The 25,605-nt window shown below is 43.5% G+C and overlaps 1 protein-coding gene across 1 annotated transcript in view; it reads left to right on the forward strand.

Annotated features, from left to right (window-relative positions):
• The window catches only part of ppm1lb (protein phosphatase, Mg2+/Mn2+ dependent, 1Lb), a 37,024-nt gene that overhangs the window by 8,779 nt on the left and 2,640 nt on the right, over nucleotides 1-25,605 (forward strand). The window contains exons 2-3 of the mRNA XM_068585793.1: nucleotides 17,309-17,525; nucleotides 23,742-23,903. Of these exons, the coding sequence (XP_068441894.1) occupies nucleotides 17,309-17,525; nucleotides 23,742-23,903 (379 nt within the window). The remainder of the gene's footprint in view (nucleotides 1-17,308; nucleotides 17,526-23,741; nucleotides 23,904-25,605) is intronic.

A 25,605-nucleotide genomic window follows, 5' to 3' on the forward strand; every position in this document is an offset into this window, starting at 1 on the left:
GCTCATCACTGCAATAAATAAACGTAATCTTCTACACTTAATCTTCCGAATTTTAAATTGATTCCAATCTGGATATCTACAACCTTTTTTGTTTTTAATCCTGATCCATGTCAACGACGGCTAAAGGCCACAACTAGCAAGCTGAGTGTAAACCCCGCATTGCCTATTACTGACTGGGACCTGGCTATCTGCTGGCTGCCAGAGCTTAATGTTTGAGGCCTCCGGAGGTATCGTTGGCCTCATTCAGACTCTCTAAAATGGGTTGTTCACATGCTCTGACCCCAGTGATGTAACCGCTCTCACACTCATTGGCACAAGGCGTTTGCTGATATGGAACAAGTTTGTTCAGTAATCTAGTTTGAACTGATAATTGTGCTTTATCTCAATTCATCCCAGTGGTTAACATACGGCACATACATGGCTGACAATATCCATTTTAATCATACTTTATAATATATATATCCATTACTTTTAAGTATGTTTAATTACTTTTATACACATTTTATATTCCATCTGTATATTTAATATCAAGCATCAATTTGGAGAATTAATAGAGCTTTCCCCATCTATCAATGCCAGATTATTATGCTTAATATTAGTGATAAACAGAGGTCAGACACACCTGCGGTCAGCCATAACCTCACGTCTTATTTATGTAAAGCGCATTCTTTCCAAATTTGTCTTATGTGGGCCGTGAATTTAAAAATAAAAATGTAAAGTGTTGATGCAGCGTGATAAATACCGTGTGTGTGTGTGTGTGTGTGTGTGTGTGTGTGTGTGTTGAGGGTCACACATTGGTGATGGTTCAGGTGGATGGAAAGCTTGGAGGCAGAGCTGGTAATTGATTAGCGCGGTTCAGAGGAAGCTTACGCTGATGTGAGCTAATGCTAACAGCTCAAGACTCTTAGGATGCCTGCTCTCTTCCTGAGAGCGTCTCTAAGCCGAGGCTCGAAGGAGAAGGAGAGACAGCTGGGAAGATTAGATGTACACTAATCCCACTGGGGAGATTGGGACTATACGTTCTCTCCATGGAGTCACTTTCTTTTTCTCTCCATCCCATTCCCTCTTGTCTGTATTTCGCTATTTCCCCAATGAAGCTCTTACGTTCCCCGTTGGGATTCATCAATATTTTCCTCTCGTGCATCCGTCTAAACACTCAGTACCTGTGCATGTGTTACCCGTGAGTGAAAAGTGTTTCCTTCTTCCCGAGTTGGTTTAATGAGCTTAGCGGCGAGCTGGTGGATCTTCTTCCAGCTGTTCACAGGAGGAGAGATGCTTCATTCAGGGCGAGAAGACAGGAGAACGATGGCATGGATAAGTGCCCTCATTCAGGTCAGGAGAGAGAGAAGGACCGAGGGAGGGAGAAGAGGAGAGGGATTGACGAAGCAGTCTGCAAAAAGAAAATACGACCGGGTTTCAGAAGAAATGAAGATGGTGGGATAGAGGGCTGGAAGCTGTTAAGAGGTGGAGAAAAGGCAGGGAGTAAGTCATCTCTTCCAGAAGAGATAGGGATAAAACATGGATGCTGAAGGGCAACGCCTCACCAGTAGCCTTAAGTTGTTCCAGACAGACATAACTGCACAATGCGCTGTGAGTTAGGTAGTGTTTGAAGTCTCACGGGACGTCTTTTCATCTTCTGATCATAAGTCTGTCAGACCAAAGGCCACGGCACCATGGGGCAGGTCCTCCCCCCAAAAAGCATGACATACTTTCCAGCGCTTTCTTCTTTTTTTTCCATCTTCTCTCTCACACTTGCTCTCTGTCTCCATTGACCTTTTCCCTGCAGTATTATGTCTCTCTTTCTCGACTCTACTACCTCTTCATCCACTCCTTCTTTCCGCCTCACCTACTTATCTCTCTTATCTCTTCTTTCCTTTCTCCTTCTGATCGTTTTTTTTCTTCCTCGGAAATCAAAATCTGTCATTCTGCGTCCGGGTCAGTATTGTCGAGGGATCGAAACTGGAGATGTGTGAGGATCAGTGAAGGACACACAAATCTGATTTGACTATTGAATAGACAGTACGGTATGCAGCTCAAACCTAAACGCCTGTTACTGGTGGGGTAACATGTTAATAGTGAGCCTGCTGTCAGTATTTTACCCAGAGGTGTCTTGTTTAGGCTGTTTTGCCTTTTATAGAATAAGAAGTATTTTTAGTTTACCCCATTCCTGTTCTTCACGACCTGTATAACCTTTTGCTCTATTACCGTATACGTCTCTCTCCATCCCCCCTTCTCTTCTTCTGCCTCTGCCTCCCCCACTCTCCTCACCCCTACCGCAGAGTCACCTTATCTCTCTGCAGTCTGTCTGACTTATTTATCACTGCTCTGAAATATTAAAGAGCCTGCTGTCTCCGGTCCTGAAAGGAGCCTCCGACTTTTACTTACAACAGACGTGCACGTGCAAACACACACTCGCACATAACTTAACTCATAATATCTTCTGAAGATGGCACATGCTCTGCAGCTCTACAAGCACAAACTACTCGTCGTCTCCTGGTTCTTACGGACTGATCACAGTCTGCTCCTCTGGGACCTTTTAGATGTAGATGTGTAGTGTCAGTAAGGCTGCTGACATGTCAGACCATGACACTGGTGACAGAAGTCCTGAAACAATTAGAAAGTTGTCCGGTAATTGTTTCAAGACTTTTCCAAAGCGTCTCTGGGTGTGTGAGGATTTGCTGCGTCTCTGTTGTGTATCATTGTAAGTAGAATATCTTAAGGACTAAAACTTCACCTCACACTGTGGGGAAACTGTCATAGGCCCTTTTTTTTAAAACTATTTTTGGACATTTTTGAGCTCAAAGGAATAATCAATTAATTGAAAAAATAATCAGCATCATCGTTTATGAAACTAAGAGGAACTTGACTGAGCTTCTGCAGCAGTTAATCGTTTAATTAAGACTTAACTGATGTGATAGTGAGACAATCTTTAGCTTTTATCGGTCAATAATAAATATATAATTACACAAGAAGTTAGGGCCTCGATAGCTATTTTCACCTCTTGCTGGAGATCTTGAGGTTGATTTAAGAATATTATAATATTGGGTGCAGGGACCTTCAAAAACAAAAGACTCGGGGGGGAAAAAAAATGGATGCAGCAAAGGCGGAGAAATCCTTCTATTCTTAGCAGGCGGTCCCTTGGGGGGCAGCGGTGTCTATTGCTAGAAATAGTGAGCGTGCCAAAGTGGAGTGGGTCTGCTCCATGATTGTGCTGCACCTGCTGTGGAAACTGGGCTCCCTGGGAGCCCCGTGGCCCGGCGCCCGCTGGCTCCGCCTCGCCGCCTGCGACCCGTCCTAGCAGTCGCCGCTCGGGCACGGCAACAAATGTACAAGCTGTCAAGGGCTCGCAAACCAAAAGGGAACAAAAAAATAAAAAATATTCCAAGCATTTCTGATCCAAGTAACTCCCGAGGTGGTTCAAGCCGATGCGGCATGCGAGCGTCTATTCAAGTCATTCGCCGGACCGGACTGAAAGCATAAGATGTTGGACGCATTCCACGTAGAGCTTGTTGGACGCGGCCGGCCCAGATGCCCACGGTGTGCTTCTGATCTGTACTGGGCAGCGTGTGGGATTGTTTTGGAAAGTGGGCACTGGGTTTGGTCTTTGGCTTCACATCCTGTCCTCATTATGTTGTATGGGAACTTGGCTGTGCCGAAGACTTAAACCATGATGGAGCAGCGTGTGTCACCATCGTCTGCCTCTACACGGTTTACCACTTGATCGCTGTGACGAGGGGGCGTACGTCAGGTATGAGTACAGGAACGTGATGATCCCGGACAGCTGCAGGTCTGGGTACGGTCCCGGCCGTGGAGATGGAGGACGACTGTTAGAAGACACACTGATCCTAGAGCAGATATTTATTTTCTGATAGCCGTTACACTCTGTCAGTGTGGGAAGGAACAAGCTCGTCAAATAAACTGAATTTCTGCAGGAACAACCTCTGTCGCTGTGCGTGTGTGTGTCTGGCATGACTCGCATGCTGAAAACACGTCCTCTTTTTTACTTTAGTTTTACTCGTGTTCTATTCGACTGGTTTGTTCCTGTGTTCATAGTTTCATCGTGCAAAGCCTCGTCTCCATCCATAACCCACCTCGTATCCAGAGTCCACTTAATATAATCAATGTTCTGATGGATGGAGGTCCCACAAAAGTGATGTGCAAGCACACACACACACACACACACACACACACACACACACACACACACACACACACACACGCACTCACAAAAGCTTGCATTTTTGTCAGCAAGCTTTATGAGAACAGCGGCAGTGGATGAAGTAGAAGAGTATTGATTTTTTTTATGAATGTCTGCATATGTTTGTCAGCCGGTTGGGTTTTGCCCTGTGATGCACACCAAACAGCCTTTGCATTGATCGCTGTATCTTTTCCTCTCTGATAAACACAGCGTGGTTGAGACTCTATGAGGCCGATGACAAGCAAAGGAAAGACACATCTTCAGCATCGCATATCACTGAATCCTCAGGAGGACACAGGTTAGGATTAGGATTAACTAACCTTGTTATGACCTCCAGGTAGGCCTCGTTGAAGCACTTGTATTTGTGGCCGTGTGACTTCAGTGGAACTTTTTACTTCTATGTCACTAATCGAACCAAGAGCAGAGGCAGGCAGTTTGTAATTGATGTGATAAATGCAACGTCTGCCTCCAGAGTGACTGCAATAGAAAGAGGTTAAGGAACAGGATATAAAGGGAAGCACAATGTAAGCAAGTCAGGAAGTAAGTCGTGAGCTGGTGTGGGAGGTAACCTAAAGGTTTTAGATGTAGTAATACAGAGGACAGCAGTAGAATGCGGCGCTCTCAAAATAAAAAGCCATCAATTTATTTACACTTGCACCCCCTGCAAAACAAATCAGCAGAAATCCAGCCATTGCACTGTTCCTTATTCATTAGTGTCCCAATTAAGGGCTGCCGCCTGCTGCTGCTCAACACTGTATGTGTATATGGAAATGAGGTGCATGTGAAATATGGTCTCCTTGCTTTGCACCATATGCCCACCGCTGGGTTCCTTTTCACGCGTGCAACGTTGCTTAATGGAAGAGAGTCGTCGTGCCAGTGAAGCCAGCTGTATGGAGATGAGCGCCGTCCTGAATAGATGGACACAGGAAGGGATGAATGGAGTCCAGGAAGCTGTGGACCCGGGATGGTGACGCTTTGGCAGAGTGTGCTGCGATGTGCCCTGCGGTGGCAAGAGCCTCTCAGAATGTCAACGACTGCGGCGCCACCACCTGCATGTCAACAGTCATCAGGTGTCTGTGTTCATCGCGTTATATTTAGAGCTGGAATGATGTGTCGATTAATCAATCCTCTTTCGGACGAGCGATTCATTGGTTGTCCGTGCTGTGAGATCCGTAAAATTGATCTTCACTGCAAACCAGACGGACCATAAAGCATCTTTGCAGCTTTCTGCCGGTTAATATTGACGACACGGCCGTGTTGTCGGTCAATGAAGGGAACGGCTCAGCGTTTGTGTGTTTCAGTAATGAAATACTGGGTGTGTATGTTGTATTTATTTGATATACATGTTTACTCTGGACTTGATGGAGAAGAGAGGGGGAGCTGGAGGAACACTGGGCGTCTGTGTGTTAGCTCCAACATGTAGCTTTCCTTCTTTCCCATCTCGCGGCGTCTCTTTTGCCCAAAGTAACAGAGGTGGTAATCTGTAAACAGAAAACTTGGGTAGCTTTCATCTCAAAGTACAGCCTTGGTATTAACCCTGAAAACTCTCTTAACTCACTTTTGCTCCTTTCATCTCTAAATCTTTGAGTTTCCTCTGTAGATCTAACTGGGAATGCTTTGTACTCTCGTCTCTATTTATTTCACTTTCAGGAGGAGGAGGAGGAGGAGGAGGAGGAGGAGGAGGAGGAGGAGGAGGAGGAGGAGGAGGAGGAGGAGGAGGAGGAGGAGGAGGAGGAGGAGGAGGAGGAGGAGGAGGAGGAGGAGGAGGAGGAGGAATGTGAGGCAGAAAAGCACAAGGTTTCCTTGAGACTGGGCGACACGAGATCACTATGTTGATGTGCGTTGTGCTTCCACTGAAGCGGATATAAATGTAAAACGGTATTTCAGATCAGAGGAGCTGTAAGAGTGCACGGCTGTATGCGAGTGTGTGGGAGAGGGAGAGGGAGAGGGAGAGGGAGGAAGCGCGGGAGCAATGAGCCGTGAAGACGGAGGAGAGGAAGTCGGTGAGCGGAGATGACGAATGACGACAGAGGCCTCCAACAGCAGCACCTCCAGAGCTTCCCACCCACAAAAGATGTGGAGGATTGCTGCTGCCGTCCCAATGAAGTTCACAACACCAGCGTCCTCAGCTCCAAGTGGAGAAATGTGGCTTCTGAATTATTTACGGAATTTTGGATCAGATTGGATTTGAGCTAATTTATTCTTTACTGGCTGAAGAAGGGCACATAAGGTGTGTGTGTTTGTGCGTGTGCAGCCACAGGTTCCAGCCTCCTCTGTGATGCTCCTTAAACATAAAACAACCTTCAGACAGATGTGATTAATCTACCGGGAGATCCGCTGCACCATTTAATCAACCAGGAAATGATTGATAAGTGGCTTCAATCACAGCAGGAAAGAGACAGAGGTGTGTGTGTGTGTGTGTGTGTGTGTGTGTGTGTGTGTGTGTGTGTGTGTGTGTGTGTGTGAGAGAGAGAGACTCGGTCCATTAGCTGATGGTGAAACACCCTGCTGTGGCAGCTCAACAATTCAGTGTTGACATAATGTATGTGCTCGTGTGTGGAAGGTTGCCATTGTTTAGGGGTGGGTGGAGAGAGAGAGAGGGCTGGTGAAGCTTGCCACTCTGACTAGTGAATGAATATTCATGGGGTTGATATATCAGTGTCTGCCAGAGAACGCATGCCTCCAGATCGCAGGAATACAAATAAGAACACTTGCCAAGTGTGTGTGTGTGTGTGTGTGTTTGATCTGTGTGTGGGCGCAGAGGGAGATTATAGGCCTCTGTGTGTCAGAAAGAGGCGTAGCTGACATTTACTTAACTCATCTCCTCTAGGCTTTTTGTGCCCCAAATTCAAAAGAGGAGAGGAACACACACACACACACACACACACACACACACACACACACACACACCCCCTCCTGCTTTATTAAACTCCTGCTCCTCTCGTAGCTTCGGTCCGTCACGATGTTACCTCCTGCTGTTTGTCTGGAGCACATGGATACAGTCAGCGCTGTGTGTGACAGTAAAGTAGGAGATGAAAGACTGAGAAACATCTTTTAGAACAGTTTACTATTCATCTATTGTGATGTAGACGTCATTATTGAGATATGAAATGATCTTTATCAGGATTAAAGATGTTGGCTCTTATATTATGTCAGTGACATCAATAAAGATCATTTCATAAAAAGGATGAATTCAAATGTTCACATCTGCCCTTGTCACGTCTTAAAACTCCTTCATCAGACAGTTGCTGGTCGCTCTAATCGTTCTTGCGGTCTGACTGTAAGACACTAAGGTGAAATCTACAGTTCTCTTTTTTTGTGTAAAATGATTTCTCAAGTTCAGATGAAGCCGGCGTGAGGATTCAGCCGCCTCGATCAACAAAGTGTGCATCGACACGAGTTACTGTGTGTTACTGCAGCTCAGCTCAGGAACACTGTCCAGGGAAACACTGAAGGGAATGTTGTCCTAAAAGGACTAACTTATTGAACTTATTTTGAGTAATTCAGACTGCTGAAGCCTCATTTGAACTTTGGGATACGTGCTTGCACGCAACGCAGAGTGTGAATTTTGTCCCCCATTATTTCCACTGCAACTGAATTCAACAAGCGTAGACTGGAGCAACGCTACTGGCTACATGATGCATGTCTACATGACCTCTGACCTCTCAGCAGGAGAAGATCCAGCAAGATCCTCATTAAGAATTATTAGCTTTATTCGCAGACGTATTTTAAAGGTCTCCGCAAATACAGTAGAAGGCTCGTGAACACTGAAAGGTTGAAAAAAAATATATATATATATAACTTGAAAAATGAGAAGAAAGCATTTAAACTCTGCATGTACAGAATATTGTTGCTGATTAGTGTAATATAAATAAACTCCCTCAGGTCTTCCTTTTCTAAAAGGCAAATGGAAGACTGACGACAAGTAAATGTCAGCAGTTTACTGTGTGTGTGTGTGTGTGTGTGTGTGTGTGTGTGTGTGTGTGTGTGTGTGTGTGTGTGTGTGTGTGTGTGTGTGTGTGTGTGTGTGTGTGTGTGTGTGTGTGTGTAAATAGACCAGATGTAGGTATTTGGGGTCTGAAGGATAAGTGAAATTCTAATAGATGCCAGAGGACGAGCCTACGGAGACACAAAGCTATTAGATTAGTGTCTTAATCTCTTCCTCTTTGTAGCTACAGATCAGCAAATGTGTTTCTGATGCTTTAAATGACAGGAGGTTTTACAAACCATCTTTACTGGTTGAACTGGGCTGCAGGTTGTGTCTGCTGTACCGCTGCTCCATACACACAACCAGCTTCTGCTGGAAATATGTGTGTGCGTTGGATTAACTTCTGATGTAAACAGCTGTTAAGTACCACATGAAATGGCACACAAACTTTGAGAGTGGCAATGGGAGTTATTTTGTCTGGTTAGAAAAACATTGGATTCATTTATTATGTCTTGAATATACAATGCAACACGATTAGCTCTTTGTCAACAAGACAGGCAGACGGAGAGGAGAATACATCGTTCAACTGTTGCTTTAAATTGCTTCCTAATTTAGCGTTTTCCCGTCCAAATAATTCAGCCACTTAACTCTCCATGACATGAAATAGCGATTGGTATCTTCTTTACTTTGGAAATATTAATGGTTTGTAAGAGTGGCATTTAACAATATAATGGGACGCGCAACAGTAGTAATCATGGCCAGAACATTACCCATTGTAAATAAACAGAACATTATTCCAACAATGTCATCCATCAAATCACACTTCAGGATGTTATCTTATTCATGATTAAATTCAAATTTACAAAAAAAGGTTTATTAAAAACTGTTTAAGCAAAAGTAGTAAACCATGCCAACAACAACTGCTGCTGCTGTGGCCGTGAGAAACCTTTCACTTCTCTCTTCTATCGGCCATTAAAAATGCAATCAGGCAACCTCCCCTTTTTAAATAGTGCTGCTCCGTCCTCTGCACAAGGACGGCTGTGAGCGGATATCTGAACACGAGCAGTCATCATTCTGCTCGTTCTGGCCGTACAGCTGCTCCTTTATGAAAACTGCAACTGTGCAATAATGTCGTGTGCCTCCTGCCATAATTCTATAAGCATTGAATTTATGCAGTTTATACGGGTTGCTTTCTCTCAGACCAGTTTACTGTCAGTCAGTCAGTATATAGCTTTTTTAATGTATTTTTTTTACAGACCTCCAACGTTTGTTTCAATTGTCCATTGATTGCTTTAACTGACAGTTATTTTCAGGTTTATCTGTTGATGATTTTGATTAACACATCAATTAATTTCCAGTTCAAAGGGATGTTTTCAACCAGAGAAAAGAAGCAAGTTTTCATATTTGAGACTGAAATCAGAAGTGTCGCACTGTAATTTGCCTTTTTTTTTTTTTACCTTTTAGTTAATCTGATGAAGGTTTTAAATCTTCTCAGATTTCTTGTCATGATGATCTTTTGAGTAGTTTTGCTTTTAAATTCTGAATAAAAATCAATTGAATCGTTTCAGCTCACTGAGCAATACACTAATGCCACATAATACAATCAGAACAAAGTCCTGATTTAGTTTCACGAATAAGACAGACGGAGTTGTCATTCTTGCCTCGGCTCGCACTAAACAACCAATAAAACATTTCACCTCCCTGCAAACAAAGACTCGTCTGTACAGAAGATGCTGACCCTTCAACTCGGTGACATTCTCCCTTTGTTTCTGCCTCCTCTCCACTATTCGAGGAGACTCGTGAGAGGTCTTCTTTGCTCTGTAATTTAGGAGGAATGTGTAATATTTACTCAGAATTATCCTCCCAGCTGTCGTAAAGACATGGTTCATGAGTTGTTGTTGGTAGCTCTTGGTAATAATAGACTAAGTGGAGGAGGAGAAAGTATCTGAGCTGAGATCACGAGACAAAAACACTCACCGCTCTCACAGTAACATCATGTTCTAGCATGCGTACCCTCATCGTGAAGTGTTGCTGCATGGAGCTTAACAAATGAGCTATCGTTTTGGGAAGCGAGTGGGTTGTTATCCAGACTGAACCTGAGCTCTGTGCCTGTTGTGGCCACGCAAGGCTTCTGCTGGGACTCGTGCTCGGCAAAGAAAACGTACAAAAAAAAGAAGAAATTGATTGGAAAAAAAGCATATGAATCAAACATAAAAGTGACGCACAACCTGTGTGTGTGTGTGTGTGTGTGTGTTTTTTTAATCAGTCCCAAACCTCCAAGAAACCTGGACGCCGATCTGAGAAGAAAGCAATTCTCTTTTTTTTCTCTTCATCTTTTCTCTCTCTTCATTTCCCCACCTGGGTGCACATCTAAAGTGATTCGATCACCTTTGCACTCTTCCTCTTACCTCATTTCATCTTTCTTGCTCCCCCCTCTCTCCCCTCACCCCGTTGTTTATGGCCAATGCTGATTAATGGCAGTTGGTGTTATAGTAATTGCCAGCCCTCCGCTCCGTGGGACAGGCGGGTAACGCATGGAGCCAAATTAAATCACTGTTTCTGTCTATCTGCCTTTGACACACACACACACACACACACACACACACACACACACGCATGAACACACAACCCAAGACGATCTCCCATGCAGCACTGCGACTACTCAAACCCATGTAACGTCTCATTCTTAAAGATAAGCCATGCCTGTGTCATAAAGGCGTATCACAGCAACTGGATGTGAATCCAGCCTGGTGATTACTTCTGTGGAGGGTCGTCTGCACAGTCAGCTGGCAGAAGAACGACAGAAGACAACATGAAGGAAAGGTCCTCAACTGGACACCAACAAGTCCATCAGGCCGCCTCTGGTCTGCTAACTAACTTGACTTCATGCTGGTTTGTTACCTCGTCAGGTAACTTGTGCAAAAACCAGTGTGGTCCACAAGTATAACCAGCGCGGCATTGTGGGAGGAAGAGAAGCATGATGTTAGATATTAAAGACATTTTGTAAAACACACCTGTTTTATATTAAGGTAGATTTGTGTCTTGTTTACCCGAGCAAATTTCTAGTTTGAAAGAAAATTATCTCAAAATTTTTGCTCTGCAAAAAAAAAAATTGCTCCCACCCCTAAAACAAAAACGCTCTAAAAAATGTTCTTTCAAAAAAAAAAAGTTCTCTCTAAAAGAAAACTGCGCTGAGCCCACCAATAGAAACTCTTGTCTCAATCAGCAGCGCAGGCCCCGCCCACTACGTCCACAACTCAACTTGGAACTTTTTGGATTGAGAGCGCAGGTTTTCTTTTTGAGAACTTTTTTTTTTTGAGAGAAATGGTTTTTTTTTGAGAGAATCTTTTTTTTTAGAGAAAATTTTAGTTTTGAGAGGAAATTTTAGTTTTGAGAGCTTTTTTTTTATTTGAGGGCATATTTTGTTTTTGAGAGAATTTTTTTTAAAGCAGTTTTTGGAATTAAGAGCAAAGATTTGGAGAGTTAATTTACTTACAAACTAGAAATTTGCTCGGGTAAAATAGACACAAATCTACCTTCATAGTTTTATGCAGAGTCTGCATCAACGTCCAGGACAGACTTTAGTTTGTGCTTAGACGAGCACAAAGAAAGGAAGTCTGTGGAAATTGTCAGTAAAAGAACACATTCGACATAAAACATTTTTTTTTTTTAAATATATATTTTTTTTATGAGGGTTCTGTGACAACTTATGAGTTTCTCACTTTAAGATGCGGTTGAAAGCTCTGAAAAAGTTCAGATGGTGTCAAAGCTTAATCTGGCTTCACTAGAGAGGTTGTGTCTCCATGCTTACCGCTCATTATATTAATGTTTTTGTCATATTCATGTAATGAGCTGTTACGTTTCTCATTCTGGTCACATGACATCTGTTGCTTCTGTCCATCCTGGAGAGGATCCTGTTGCTCATTGAAGGTTCCTCCAGTTTTCACTGTAAAAGAGTTTTACTATCTTTATTTAGGGAGTTGTTCCTGATCCAATGTGAGGTCCTGGGACAGGGATGTCATGTGTACAGATTGTAAAGCCCTCCCAGGCAAATCTTGTATTTGTGATTTTGGGCTCTACAAATTAAACTGAATTGAATTGTTTGCTTCAAGGCACAATGCTAATGTCTGAAAATGACTGGAACTTAAATCTATGCAAAATATCTCACTCTGTCGCATCAATTTCAGGTATCCTCATCACAAATGTGTGCATTAAAATAATAATTATCAGCCAATATATTGTTTCATAACTCAGATATCAATATGGGATATCATCTCCACATCTCCAGTATTGATCAGGCTGTAATACAAGCAGCTCGACCCGCTACGCGCTCCAGCAGTGATATGAGTCATGTTCATAGGGAGGATGCTGAGCCTCCTCCCGATGAACTAAACACAGTCTATTGCTGAGTGGATGTCCGGGTCGCAGACACCGACGGGGTGCTCGTACTGCGAGGTGAGTTTTTAGGACGCTGTGGGTCGGCCAGACGGCGTCTTTGTAACACAATGTTTAGGTTTGATGTGAGACTTCAGCTCCTCTAATGGAGCCACAGGAAGGACACGCCGCGAGCCGAGAGGCAGACGGACGGCGTCTGTCCACCGCCTGAATGCAAATTGAGTAAAGAGGGGCAGGATGTGTCTCCGTGTGTGTGTGTGTGTGTGTGTGTGTGTGTGTGTGTGTGTGTGTGTGTGTTGTCGCTAGACGGTCACCTTTGCTGTAAAATTTGCGTTATTGGCAACTGAATGATCCATCAAACTGCGGTCTGTTGTCCTCGTGGGGGGGTTTCTCTCTGTGTGTGTGTGTGTGTGTGTGTTAACTGAAGTTTTAGGGGATTTTGAACGATACGCCTGTTGAGGTGGGACAGATGTTCAGCCAATCGGAAGCCTTGGCAGCCGTAACCATGGTTACCAGATGTTCTCATCATCCCAGTCGTGCACCTGTCGTTGTTTTACAGTCAAAGAAGGAAAAGAGACGGACTCTGTTTAAAGGGCAGGAGGCTGTGTGTGTGTGTGTGTGTGTGTGTGTGTGTGTGTGTGTGTGTGTGTGTGTGTGTGTCTGAGGATGGGGGAACTGAAGCATTCCTTGGTACTTTTATTGGACTTCTATTCAACTTTCCACCGTCCGATCCATTTTATAGCGCTGCATTTATGCTTCTGAAATCCTTCTTCACTTTCCAGAAGTAATTTCTATGTTTCTCTTCGCGCAGCACGATGTCCGCCATTACACATGTCCAATTTGAATATGAACGTTGCTCTCAGAGGGGTTTCTTCTTAAATGTTTCTTGAGCTAATGCGGCGATGTGTTTGTGTGTGTTTGCATCTGAAGGAGGTTTGAGGTTCACAGCCCTCCGTCCCTGAGCCCATCTGTGCTCTGAATGTTTGTTGTGGTTTTAGGAGAGATTTAAGGGGCTGGGAAAGTTAAATAGTTAGCCTGGGTGAAGTCTGTGTTTGGGTGCGAGGGGGTGTTCACAAGGCCACACAAACACTTCCAGTCTGGCTGCAGGCTCGCAATACTCACTCACTTTCTATCAAAACAAGTGGGAGAACTGCTCTTTTACTGTGTTGCAGCCGGGCTCCAAACACGGCTAGCAAATGGACTTTTGGGGTGAAATAGTTTTGTTGTTTTCAACAAAACTATTCATTTTAATTCTCAACCTTTCCAATGACTGAGTGTGTGGAAGTGAACTGAACCCAAGTGTTGTTAGCCTGCTTCTCATTCCTCTTTAAATACCAATGAGAGCGCTTCTATTTACGTAACGGTGACAACATTGTACACACACACACACACACACACACACACACACACACACTCTGTACTTGGCACAGCATTGACACATACAAAGCTCAGGTGTGACATCATTGGCTTCGGGCTCTTCACGGCTCGTGGACAGACTGAGCTCTGCAATGTCACCCTGAGGAGAGATGAATACGCCTCCAGCCCGCTTCGCTCTGTTTTAAGTATTAATATAATCTATTTGTTTCCTTGTTAATTTAAGGTAAAGATGGATTATATATCTCCGGTCTGTTGCATTAAGCAAATAGAAGTTTCTGGTCACTGCATGCTTGGAGCGGTCTATTGAGATTGTCGTCTGATCAGAGATCAGTTGGTAATTATAATTTAAAAGTTGTGAATAGGAAATCAAGACGACAAAGACTGTCCCCAGACTCCTCCTTCTATTATCTAGTATCCTCTGCTTTCTCGGTATTTCACTTTGATGGTTTTCTGTAACTTATAAACCGGGGCGACTGTCTCTCTTTCTTTCTTTAATGATGTGCCTGAGCGATGCTAATGAATAGCTCTTCCTCTCCTCCTCGGTCTCTTCCTCTTCTGTTCCGCTCTTTCTTCTTCTCTCCATCTGCCAGCTTGATCTGTCAGAGAGAGATTTTTGTACTTGGGTTATGAAACTTCCTGAGGGTGATTTCTAAAGGAAAACTCGGATGACTTCCCTCATTTCTGCCGGGCTGCATGTGATTGATGGAAGTGTTTAAAAGGCCTTTCTGTCGGGCCGAGCATCTGAGGGCTCACAGCGAGCCGGCTGGAGGGAGATGAGAGGAAGGGTGAAAGTCTGCAGGCGGCCTTGTTGAGATAGAAAAGTGTGTGTGTGTGTGTGTGTGTGTGTGTGTGTGTGTGTGTGTGTGTGCGTGTGCACTTACTGTATGTGCACAGGTCTTTGTGCCCGCATGTGCGGTGCAAGTGAAGCGTGAAGGAGAGCGCAGTGTGACCCTCTGCACAGACACCAACGATGACACTGTGTTGGGACTTACAATCATAACTTCTTCAAATAGAAAGTTTTTCCGCAATGAGGTTTGAAATTAATAAGTTGATCTCGAGATAATTGGCCCATTGGATCATCTACTAATTATCAAGCAAAAACATAGGCAATACATAGGCTGATGGGGGGGAAATGGAAAATGACAGTGACAACTAGTATCTATAAAATAATGTTTCATCTTCCATGGTTCTGTTGGATATGTCACTGATCAATCAACCACAACAAAGGCAGGAAAATAGATAATTTATACTAATAAGTCAAATCAGGCCGTGTGAATGCTCTCCACACGACCTCGAGGATCCACACAATGAGTTTTGGTGAAACCGAATGTCGACATAAGGTATTTTGTCTTCCTTTCACCTTTATTCTTCCCCCGCTGCTGTGCAATGGAAGCCAAATCATGTTAGTTTTTGACATCTGCTGCCTTTACCTTTGTCCATGTCTCTTTTGGCAGGAACAGCTCCATTTTATTTGGGCTCTGCTCCCTCATCCAGTAGCTCTTCCTGCATTCCTCCGTTGTTCTCCGATGCCAAACCCCTAATCTCATCACTCATTTTGTTCCCTCCCGCATTACGATGTCTGATCCTCGCCATCTTGTCTTCATCCCCCCGATCCCACAGTCTTCATCCCCGTCCATCCTTTCTATCCCTCACTCATCCACCCGTCCCTCTTTTCATCCTCTGAGCCGGCGCAGAAGCTGCAGCCAGGTGTTTGATGTGTCGATCAGGTTAGCCGGTGGGTTAGATGGTCCGATAATCGAGACTTTGCCTCCACTTCCCGTCCTATCGAGTCTCTGCAAGCTGTGACACACATGCAGTCACAGAGATTGGTCGCAGTCTAATGGTCAAGAGGAATGTAAAAAGGGCTTTTGTGACCCCGGGACGGAGAGGCAGACAATTAAACTGCTCAGTAATTGGCACAGCAACGGCCCAGGCAGACAAAAGTCTTCTTGTTCTATTTATGACCTTCGACCTCCGCTTATGACTCCCGCTTTCTGCACGGTAACCGCAGGATGGAGGTATGTCGACTGTGATTGTCTACAGACAAGAGAGAGGAATGTGTCAGGAGGATCTGGACTGAACATCACCACGGAAGCAGAGAGAAGGGACTTTGGGAAATGGAAAATTGGAAGCGTTTGGGTATCATCGGAGGAGATAGGGGAAGTGTGACGGAGCCCGCAGATGAAAAGCTTCAGTAACACTGAAAGCAAATCGGAACAGATGAGTTGTTTTCATCTGTAGAGAAGAAGCAGAGTTATCTGGGTTCCTTGAAAGTAATTTCCTAGAGCCAAATGAGATGAGGAGAGGAAAGATGGCTAAGGAGGGCCAGTGTGTGAGCACTTGGGACGTCGGGTTCATCTCTGGGTCTCTGTCATATGACCTCAATCATCATATTAAGCGGCAGGAAATGAAAACCTTTTCTCTTCTGCAGTCTAAACCGGCTCCTTCTCTTTTCTTAATCCTAGTTAAATTCTCTACAAACCAGGTCTGAAATATGAGCTGCACTTCATAGATGCTGCAGATCAGTGGCATGTCAGCAGAATATTATCTGACTCTTGTCTTTGTACTTGGAACTTTTTGAACTTTGTGACCTTGGACCGGCTTGTCTTTCCTGTCTGGCACTGAGCCAGCGGAGGGAGGCATTATTTGCTCAGAAACGCCGGTGGGGATGTGAGAAAAGATTTAGTTGGTGTTATCTGTGGAGTAAAATGGATGGAGGTGAGGATACAGTTTCTCTGGCTCAGCTGTATCCCACAGCGGCGTGAGCGGCAGCTCGTGTGCGTTTGTTTGGCTCTGCACTTTCTTCTTCTTCCTCTCCGTTTATCTTTGATTCATCTGCTTTGGCAAGAAAGAAAGGACAATCCGGTTACTGTAACCTGATGCATTTGCCACTTTCCAAATATACTGTGAGTGCACTAAATGTATATAAGGTTTTCTCTTCTTTTCTAAACTAACAGGCACAATTTTACAAGATGAATATTCTGAATTAATAATGTTCGAAAGTTTCTCTCAGAAGAAGTCCTTTTAGCTCTGATTCTTGGTCATCAGGTTTTCATCACACCTCATCCATGCACTAGAATACAATATGGCCTCAGCATTAAAAGTGTTTCTATTGACCCACTCATTCAGTGCTTACTATAAAATAAAACTAATAATTAAAAAGATTGATTACAATTACGTCAAATACATAAAGGCGGCTAATTCTTATACTTGTTTGCCATGTTGTAAATGCATTAATCAAATGATTGTGTTTCAATTAATATCCTGGTTGAACACGCACAGGTGAAAAAGAAAACCACACTCATCAGTGTGAAGGTCAGAATATATTCGATAACTTTGTCTGATGGTGTTTTAGAGCGAACAGATCTGTATCTGCAGCCCAATAACTCTTCTTCTGTCTCTGCTCTCAGGCTGCTGCTGACTTTGCCAAAGCCCACCTGCCCGAGGCGCTTCGCCAGCAGCTCCTGACCTACGAGCGGGAGAGGGAGCGAGACAGAGAAAAAGACAAGGAGAAAGACGACAAGAAGGAGAGGGCCGGCCCGTCCTATCCTTCCATCCTGGAGCAGCAGATTCTAAGTTTGGACAGAGAAATGCTAGACAAGCTCTCTGCCACTTATAATGAAGCAGGTGTGTGTGTGTGTGTGTGTGTGTGTTGTTTACACCACAAAAGCTTAGATCCACCCAAACTCCACCCAAAAGATCCACCCAAAAGCACGTACACATAACATTGATGTACTCAAATGTCTCCACATGCAGAAATGCGTGCAAGTTGTTGCCTGTAAGACAACGTGGGGATATTTGTGGTTTTGTTGGTCTCGATGCTACGACACTGGTTCATTAATTAGTCGTGACCTCCGTGTTTGCACGCAGTGCATCAGCTCGAGTGTGTGGCCACATTAGAAGGCAGAGGCCACACACAGATGCATTTTAACCACAGCTGACGTTCATTACTGGCGACCCGTTAATAAAAGCAGCAGTTAGTGTAGAGCGATGTTTTTAAATGTGCCCCATAAAACTGCGCCAAGCTATTATTTTCTACTCCACTGTTTCACTTGACTATTGTTGAATAGTGACTGTCAGCACCCCCAGGCTGTGCTTATTCAGCTGTTTAAATACAAGCTGATCTTCACAAGGCTTGTAGTAATTATCTCTGGAGAGAGGCAGAGAGGGAGGGCTGAGGCAAGAGAGAGGGAGTGATGGATGAAAAGCGGTAGGAGGAGGGTCAAAGGTAAGGAGGACATTTTGCAGAAGAGCTATACGGCAGAGAGAGACGAGCGAGAGGCGGGAGGCAAGCTGAAGAGTGGACGAGGAGAAAGATGGAGAAGACAAACAGGAAGCGTTCAAAGGATGATGAGGATGAGAACATGGACACTGAAGCGGATGAACAGGTCTGATCTGAATAAACCAACACAAACCTTTGGGGTAGAGAAGGAAGAGAAGAAAAAGTTCCAGAGTTACACAGTGTGTTTATTAACATTAATTAACATTAACATTCACCCATTTGTTGATTCCATAACGGCCTTGTTTTTAAGGTTATGACCGTAGGCCAGATATGAGATTATGAACAAGATAAAACCTGTTTGTGGTCGGGCTTGTAAACATCAGAGTCATTAACAGTGAGGTGGCATCAGATAATGAACATGTTCTCCTCCATGACAGTTTTTCTTGTTGTAGCTTGAAGGTTTTGCCATCTTGTGCACCTTTTTAGCTAAGCGTAACAACGTTTTACTTGCAAAGTTAATTTGATTCTTTGAACACAGCAACGCAACTAAAAGCGATGAACAGTGCAACCAGACAACCTCTACAGACAGCTGTTTGCTATGAGACGCCATTGAGAAGGCCTCGCATCCTCCCAGAGAGCGACGGCTCATATGACCCACTGTTCACGGGAAGAATTAGATCTCAAAACCTGGAGGCGAGCGTTGATTATCAACGACCAGAAAAGGTTATAAGCTGCAGATGCATTTCCCTTTTTCTTACATACTCTAATATATAAATAAATGCATCACTCTCCCCTCCTGATCCCGCCCTTAAGCTATGTGGCCTGTTGCATCCAGACTCCAAAGACCTGTCCACATGTCTCTTATCTAAGTATATTTCCATCAATGCCTTACACTGAGCTTATAGATACGCTTACACTCAAACCCCATTACAATAAAGAAGCTTGTGCATTGTTAAATATAAGCATTAGACAGTCAGGGATTGAATTTGCTGCAGTATTTGTCCAATCTTCCTTGTCTGCTGATCAGGTAATTGTTGTGCATTCTTGTCCCTGTATCTGATTCAACAATCGCATTATTGAGTGTGCACAGTTCCCTGCTTTCTGTTGCAATCAGAGTCTAAATTAAGCTGGCGTGGGGAGGGATGGAGAGGGAAATAGAAGGACTCGCTCTCAATTCAGCGCCCAGGACAACAGCGTATCAGATTTATCGCCCTGTTCGTTCATCCCTCTGTTGTTTATCAGCCAACAAAAGCGGTTGAAAGAACGATAAGAGCGATGGGACTTTGATGGAACGTCCAGGAGCTCAGTCTGTTGTGGAAACAGTCTCCGTAACGTGGTGTGTGCTTCTGTTGCTGCTAACCTTGATGTAGCAGCGTGGCTACATCAAGTCTCTTGGCGTCTTGGTGTCTCTTGGCACACGTTTGAACCCACAGCATCCGTTATTTCAATCCTCCGTCGTTATTCTTACAAGCAGCAATATAGCATAATAGTCATGATTAAGATTGCAAGATGTTCATCATCTGTTTTCTGCAAGATCAACTATGCAGAATGTGGAAAAATACAAAGTATTTTTCTACACACCAGGAATCAAACGTCTGAGGGACGACAAGCATAACTCACAGAAATCTAAATGTATATTGAATAGCAAGAAGCTGTCTTTATGCAGTAATGACACGCTGCCTCTTTAAATGTTCATCAGGCTTTCCTGAAGAGAGAATATACAATATAAAACTCTTCAAAGTGCAGCCACATCTAGTTAAATTCCAGTCATTTACTTTTAGATTTCTTTAACTTAGAATTTGTTTGCTGTTGATTGTTTCCAGCAGAACGGTGACGTGGTGGTTTTGTTCTAGCTCAGAGTCATTTCATTTTTCTGCTCTGACTCCAGAGATGCTAATCTTTGTTTGGGCTGTTGTTCAATGAGAGAGTAACGCTCAATGAGAGAGTAACGCAATGTGGATTGTTACGGCACCACATAACGCCGCCGCGCCCAGTTATGTTCACTTGAGTTGTTAATCACTAAAGTAACGGTGGGCAGGTCACAACAATTCTTAACTGATGCATTCATTGCAGTCACGCTGCCGTAGTGAACAGATCTGAAGAGAAATGAAGCTCCATGGCTTCAGTACATGGACCTCAAGGTTCTCGTGGAGCTCATGGATTCATGTCATTTACTGAGGACTTCTATTCTCTTGTGGGTCTCTTTTAATCAAAATAAGACCAAACACGATTATTTGAGTCTGTGTTGTGTAACTGGAGTAGAGATAAAGCAAATGTTGGTGTGTTTTCAACCCAGCGTTTACTGCTCGCTGTTGTGTGTTTGTGTGTGTAGCTCCCTCACAGAGCTGTGTGTTCAGGAATAAGATCCAGTGAGGCGTGTGTGTGTTCGATAACGGATATAAAGGATTAAAAAGGGATCAAACTTTATATGGTTGATAGCAATCAATGATAAAGTGCCTTGAGTATATTCTGGCTTTACAGGATGATACAGCCTTGAGCAACACGGTGGACCTACAGACAGACAACATAGAAGAACACACAAGTACATAACTACAGGATACACAAAGACAAAGTGCTACCTGAAGTCAAGCTTAAATTAATGAATACGCAAACGGTTAAATGTAATATCCTATTTAAATGGTTTATTAATGTGTCATAGACAAAAGTGAACAATGAAATGTGTATCCTGGGGACATGAACATAATATTGATTAAACATTTGACACAGATTTGACATCAGATATGACATTTCCTGTTATACAACAACACCAGCGCTTCATTGCAGTGTTTTTTTGCAGCTGACTTTTAAATGTCGGATGCCTCAGTTTCCAGAGTGAGACTCGTTTGAAAGCGGTTCTTCTCACCGCAGGACCATTAAACGGCAAAGTCTTTCATTGTGATGAATTATCTATCATCTCCAGCCGCTGCAACTTTTATGTTGTGGTCTTTCTGTTTCTGGGATGTGCCGTTAAAACAGAAGTGATCTCCATTAGCCGCTGCTAGCTTAACGCACCCGAGTCCCTCACTGAGCTGTCGGTTGTCGGGCTGAATTATGAGCAGTGTCACACCCAGTTTTGACAATCTCTGGCTTTCCTGCATGAACTTTGATCTTTTCTTTTTTTTTAAACTATCCATCAGGAGCCCAACACTGTCACAGGAGTGCAATACTCAATGGATTACTCTTTTAAAGCACTTCCTGACCCACGAGGTTGCTCTAACTTTTGTGCATAATTAGAGGAGATGCCTGGATCCAGAGGCCTGTCAGATCGCATGCTTTGTGCCCATATATGACCATAAAGCCACTGCAGTATATGAGAAGAAGGAAAAAAGGGAACCAATTTGTATCTTAAGAAGTGTAAAAGGACCGAGAAGCACTCTGGAGGAGTAATTGGTGTACACAGGAGCCCAAAGCAAAATCTCACTTAAGGCTTCAAGAAGGCCGACGCCGCCCAGAGGCAGCTAGTTATTCAGGATGGGAAGCAAAGAGTGGGAACAGAAGGAGACATTATAGAAAGCAGAGATTGTTAAAGCTTCAGTGACATTTAGTATGCAAATTCAGAGCACTGCACAAACTTTATGAAGCATTATAAAATCTTGTTTTTTTTCCCCGTGCAAAACGCTAAAAGTAGGATTGCTGTGAATGCAATTCACAATCCAGGGAGATCGGGTGAGACAGGATGGCTCCGAGGGGAAACGTTTAGTGGGCAGGTAGTGTTCTTTAGAAAGGCTTTGAGAGGATGAGGTGAGCCGTCCGCTCATCGTTCACCTGAAGGCCAAGCTGCTGAGGACACTTGTACTTTTCAGAGTTTTTTGCTCACTCTGAAAGAGTAAATCAGTGCGATGATACACACTGTAGTCGGGCTGAGGAGTGAATCCGATTGGTTGTTGAAGGTGTGCCTAGCCAAGCTGAGCCAATGATTAGCATGAGCTCAGGGTCCACACAGGCCACGGTGCCTTTTTAATAGGGAATGCTGAACGTGTGCTCGGCATTGCTGGGCTAATTGGGGAAGAGTGTGCAAGCAAGGCACCTCAGTCTATTTATCTCTATTGCCATGGGAACTGGATGAGAATAATTAGCTGGACAGCATGGCATCGTGCAGCGGCAGCTAAAGGCACGTGCTGCAGGATCAGGGAGGCAAGCGATGATGTAACTAATAGAAATGGATTTTTCGCAAACTGTGTTAAAGATTTAGTAAGTCATTTACAATTAAGTGGCATCAATATTCACTTCATTCATCTGAGCCGTGCTTCCAGCTGGTGATCTTTATCATAGTTATTTCCTGTCTCCTGTTCTCAGCAAAGCTATAAATGGAAAAAATAAAATAATTGTCCTGCTGAGAACTTTTTTCCTCATTTCTCCCCTCGCTCTCCACCCTGCTTCACTCGTACTCTTTATTTCCTCCTCTCATTCCTCGTGTTGTGGCACAGAGTGACTCTGAAGGGGAGGACCAGTCATTGAGAAATGGATTCATTTCATTCAGCTTAACACCAACGGCCTGTGACATGAACCATGCAGACAGTCAACATCACACGAGACGCTAAAGGACGAGGGAAGTCTCTACATTCAGAAGAAAGTCATCCACATGATGGCATTTAAACTCACTGTGTGTGAGTCTGACCTACAGGTCACTTTTACCTCTCTCTCTCTCTCCTTCTTGCTCTCCTTCTCTGTCTCTACCCCCTCCCCTCTTTCCCCCCTGCTCTCTCTCTTTCTTTCTCTCTCTCTCTGTGTGAGCAGATGGCCAAACAGGCAGATCTGTTCTTTCTCTCCAGGACTTTGGATCTCACACAATAGATCTCAGATTCTGAGTCCAGACTCAGTTCTGCATGACTGGAAGCCGAACAAAGAGGAAGGAAGAGAAGAAGTAGTGAAAGCACGAGGAAGAAAAGTTACTTCAAAGCGTGTTTCCCATGTTTGCATATGATTTATGCGTTTCACTAGTGCAGGAGGGAAGGAGGCAATTGTTCTCCTCAGATTACAGATTTTTTAATTAAAGTTGCGTTATTTATGATTGGGTGATATGACGACACATAAAAGCAGGACCGGTTTGTGGCAGTATTGGATTGTTTTGGCCGTATTGGTGTGTCAGACGGTCCACTAGTTTGGTCTAAACTGAAATATCTCAACAATTATTCGATGGATGGCACAGACATCTGTGGACCTCAGAATGAACCGCACTGAGCTGGTGATGCCCTGACCCGTTGCTCTGGCACTACAATGAGGTTAGCATTTAATGTTTTGAGTGAAATTACTTGACAACTATTAGAACCGATTTAAAATGTGCTTCATTTATGTCCCTCCCTTTTAAATTGTCCGCTTCTTTGGTTTATGGCCAAATACCTGCAAAACTGAAGACATCAGCCATAACGGCATTATGAGCCGTTAGCATGCTGACGCTAGCATTTAGCCCCATCAGTGGTCTAAGCCACTGGACTTCGTGTTGTTGTCGGGTATTTGATTTGCTGGATGCTAAAAACCTCTATTATTGTGTGGTTTTATCCATGAATAGTTTCTATATTATAGTTTCTATAAAGTGCCCTGTTTCAATATTGGCAGAAAATGACAAATGGGCCTCATTTAAGTCTGATCTCACCTACTTTCTCTGGTTCTCCATCTCTCAGGTACTACGTGTCTGGTGGCCCTGCTGTCTGATAAGGAGCTGACGGTGGCCAACGTTGGAGACTCACGTGGAGTTCTTTGCGATAAAGACGGCAACGCCGTTCCTCTTTCGCATGACCACAAACCTTACCAGCTCAAGGAACGCAAGAGGATCAAGAAAGCTGGTGAGAAAACGGCTGCAGTCCAGACCGGTAGATGTTTCTCAGCTGATTCTGAGCTGCAGAACAAGGCTTTCGTTAAAACGTGAGGGAACATCAAAACAAAAAAAATCTTGCCATGAAAGCATAAAAAAATTGTATTTTTATGATCAAAGCAAAGCACCATTATTCCTTTTTCCACATCTTGTGTCTCTGTGCTCAGACTGACATCAAACCCTTCAGACTGATAACACAATCTGCTTTTGAAGCAGCACGTTATCAAATGCAGCCAGACAGTGCAGCGGTTAAGGTGCATCATTCTCCCTCCATGCCTCTCTGCGGAGTCTCTCTGCTGACTTTGATGGCAGGTTTCCAGACTACTGAGTGAGTGTGGTCCCTGTCAGGAAAGCCCACCATCTCCATCTAATGGTCTGATGGGGTACTAAAACACACTCGGGTTCAGTCAACATTATGTTGCTGTTTACTTATTCATGTAACATGCTTGCAATGATGATACTACAGATTATTTCCTGCTCTGTTCACTTTGGCGAGAAGGTAATGTTTTAATCATTGGGTCTCATAGACAGGACCCGCTGGTAGACTAATAGCAGCTGCAGTCCACTCTCGTGTGGTAGCATCATCTTGTTAGAGTCTGTCTCTGTGACACATCCTCACAGATAGAACAATGGACGATAGAAACGTTGTTCCTCCACCACAGGCTCCACAGGTAGAGCTGACGGTGTCACAGACGTGGATCCCCCCCCCACCCCCCACACTACATATATTAACATTTTCAATTCAGGAAATATGATATTCTTGAAACTCCTTAATGGTAAATTAAGTGCTGTCCATGCACTGAAAAGAGAAACAAAACTATGCAAAATAAACATTGTGATGGCCGAGACTGGAATAAGTCAAATCACAAACACCATCAATAATCGATTTAAAAAAAATGAAACCAACATATTTTAAGCACCACAGAATACAGTGAATGTTTCTTAGAAAATGTTTCACATGTAATATTGACGATTGACTATTGACTATTTACTTAACCTAATTAATATAACCTCATTTGACTTTCACAATTTCAATTTTTTTTTTTTTTAAGTTATACAAATTATTTCCTGTTATGTTTCATTATATCCCATTTAGACTATATTTTTGTTTTGTAATTCAGGGATCCTTTTTAATATGGTATTCTGTGTATCTTAAGATATATTCTTGGTGTTATTTTATCAATTATTAGTGGTGTTACCTATTAAAGGCTCATATGAATATGATGATGTTTATAATTAGTTTGATTCCTCTGACTGACATGTTGCACTTTCAATAAACCTAGTGCTGACTGCACATGAATGAAATCAAAGTAAATAATGTAATAACTCGTATTCAATAGATACAAGCCATTGGTTAAATACAGTCTGATGATAATGTGAGGACAGAAATGTTTACTTATCAACACATTCATCTACAGAGGCAGAAGCTCCGTAACAATTGAGCACAAAGAGGTCATGTCTTCAGCTTTTCTGGGAATTTGGGTATTTTAGTTGTCTTATAATAGATTTCATACCTTGAACTCTGGCCCTCAGAATGGTTTAACTCATGTGAAGGGTCTTCCTTAGTAGCAACTAGGGAGGCATCCTGACCTGGTATGGAAGTCTTCATCGTATCATTCCAGGACAATTCCCTGCTTGCACATCTGCACCCAGAGAGACAACAGCTGTACTTG

The sequence above is a fragment of the Clinocottus analis genome, unplaced genomic scaffold, assembly GCF_023055335.1.
Source record: "Clinocottus analis isolate CAN_PGR_092001 unplaced genomic scaffold, fCliAna1.0.p SCAF_2, whole genome shotgun sequence".
NCBI classification, from domain to species: Eukaryota; Metazoa; Chordata; class Actinopteri; order Perciformes; family Cottidae; genus Clinocottus; species Clinocottus analis.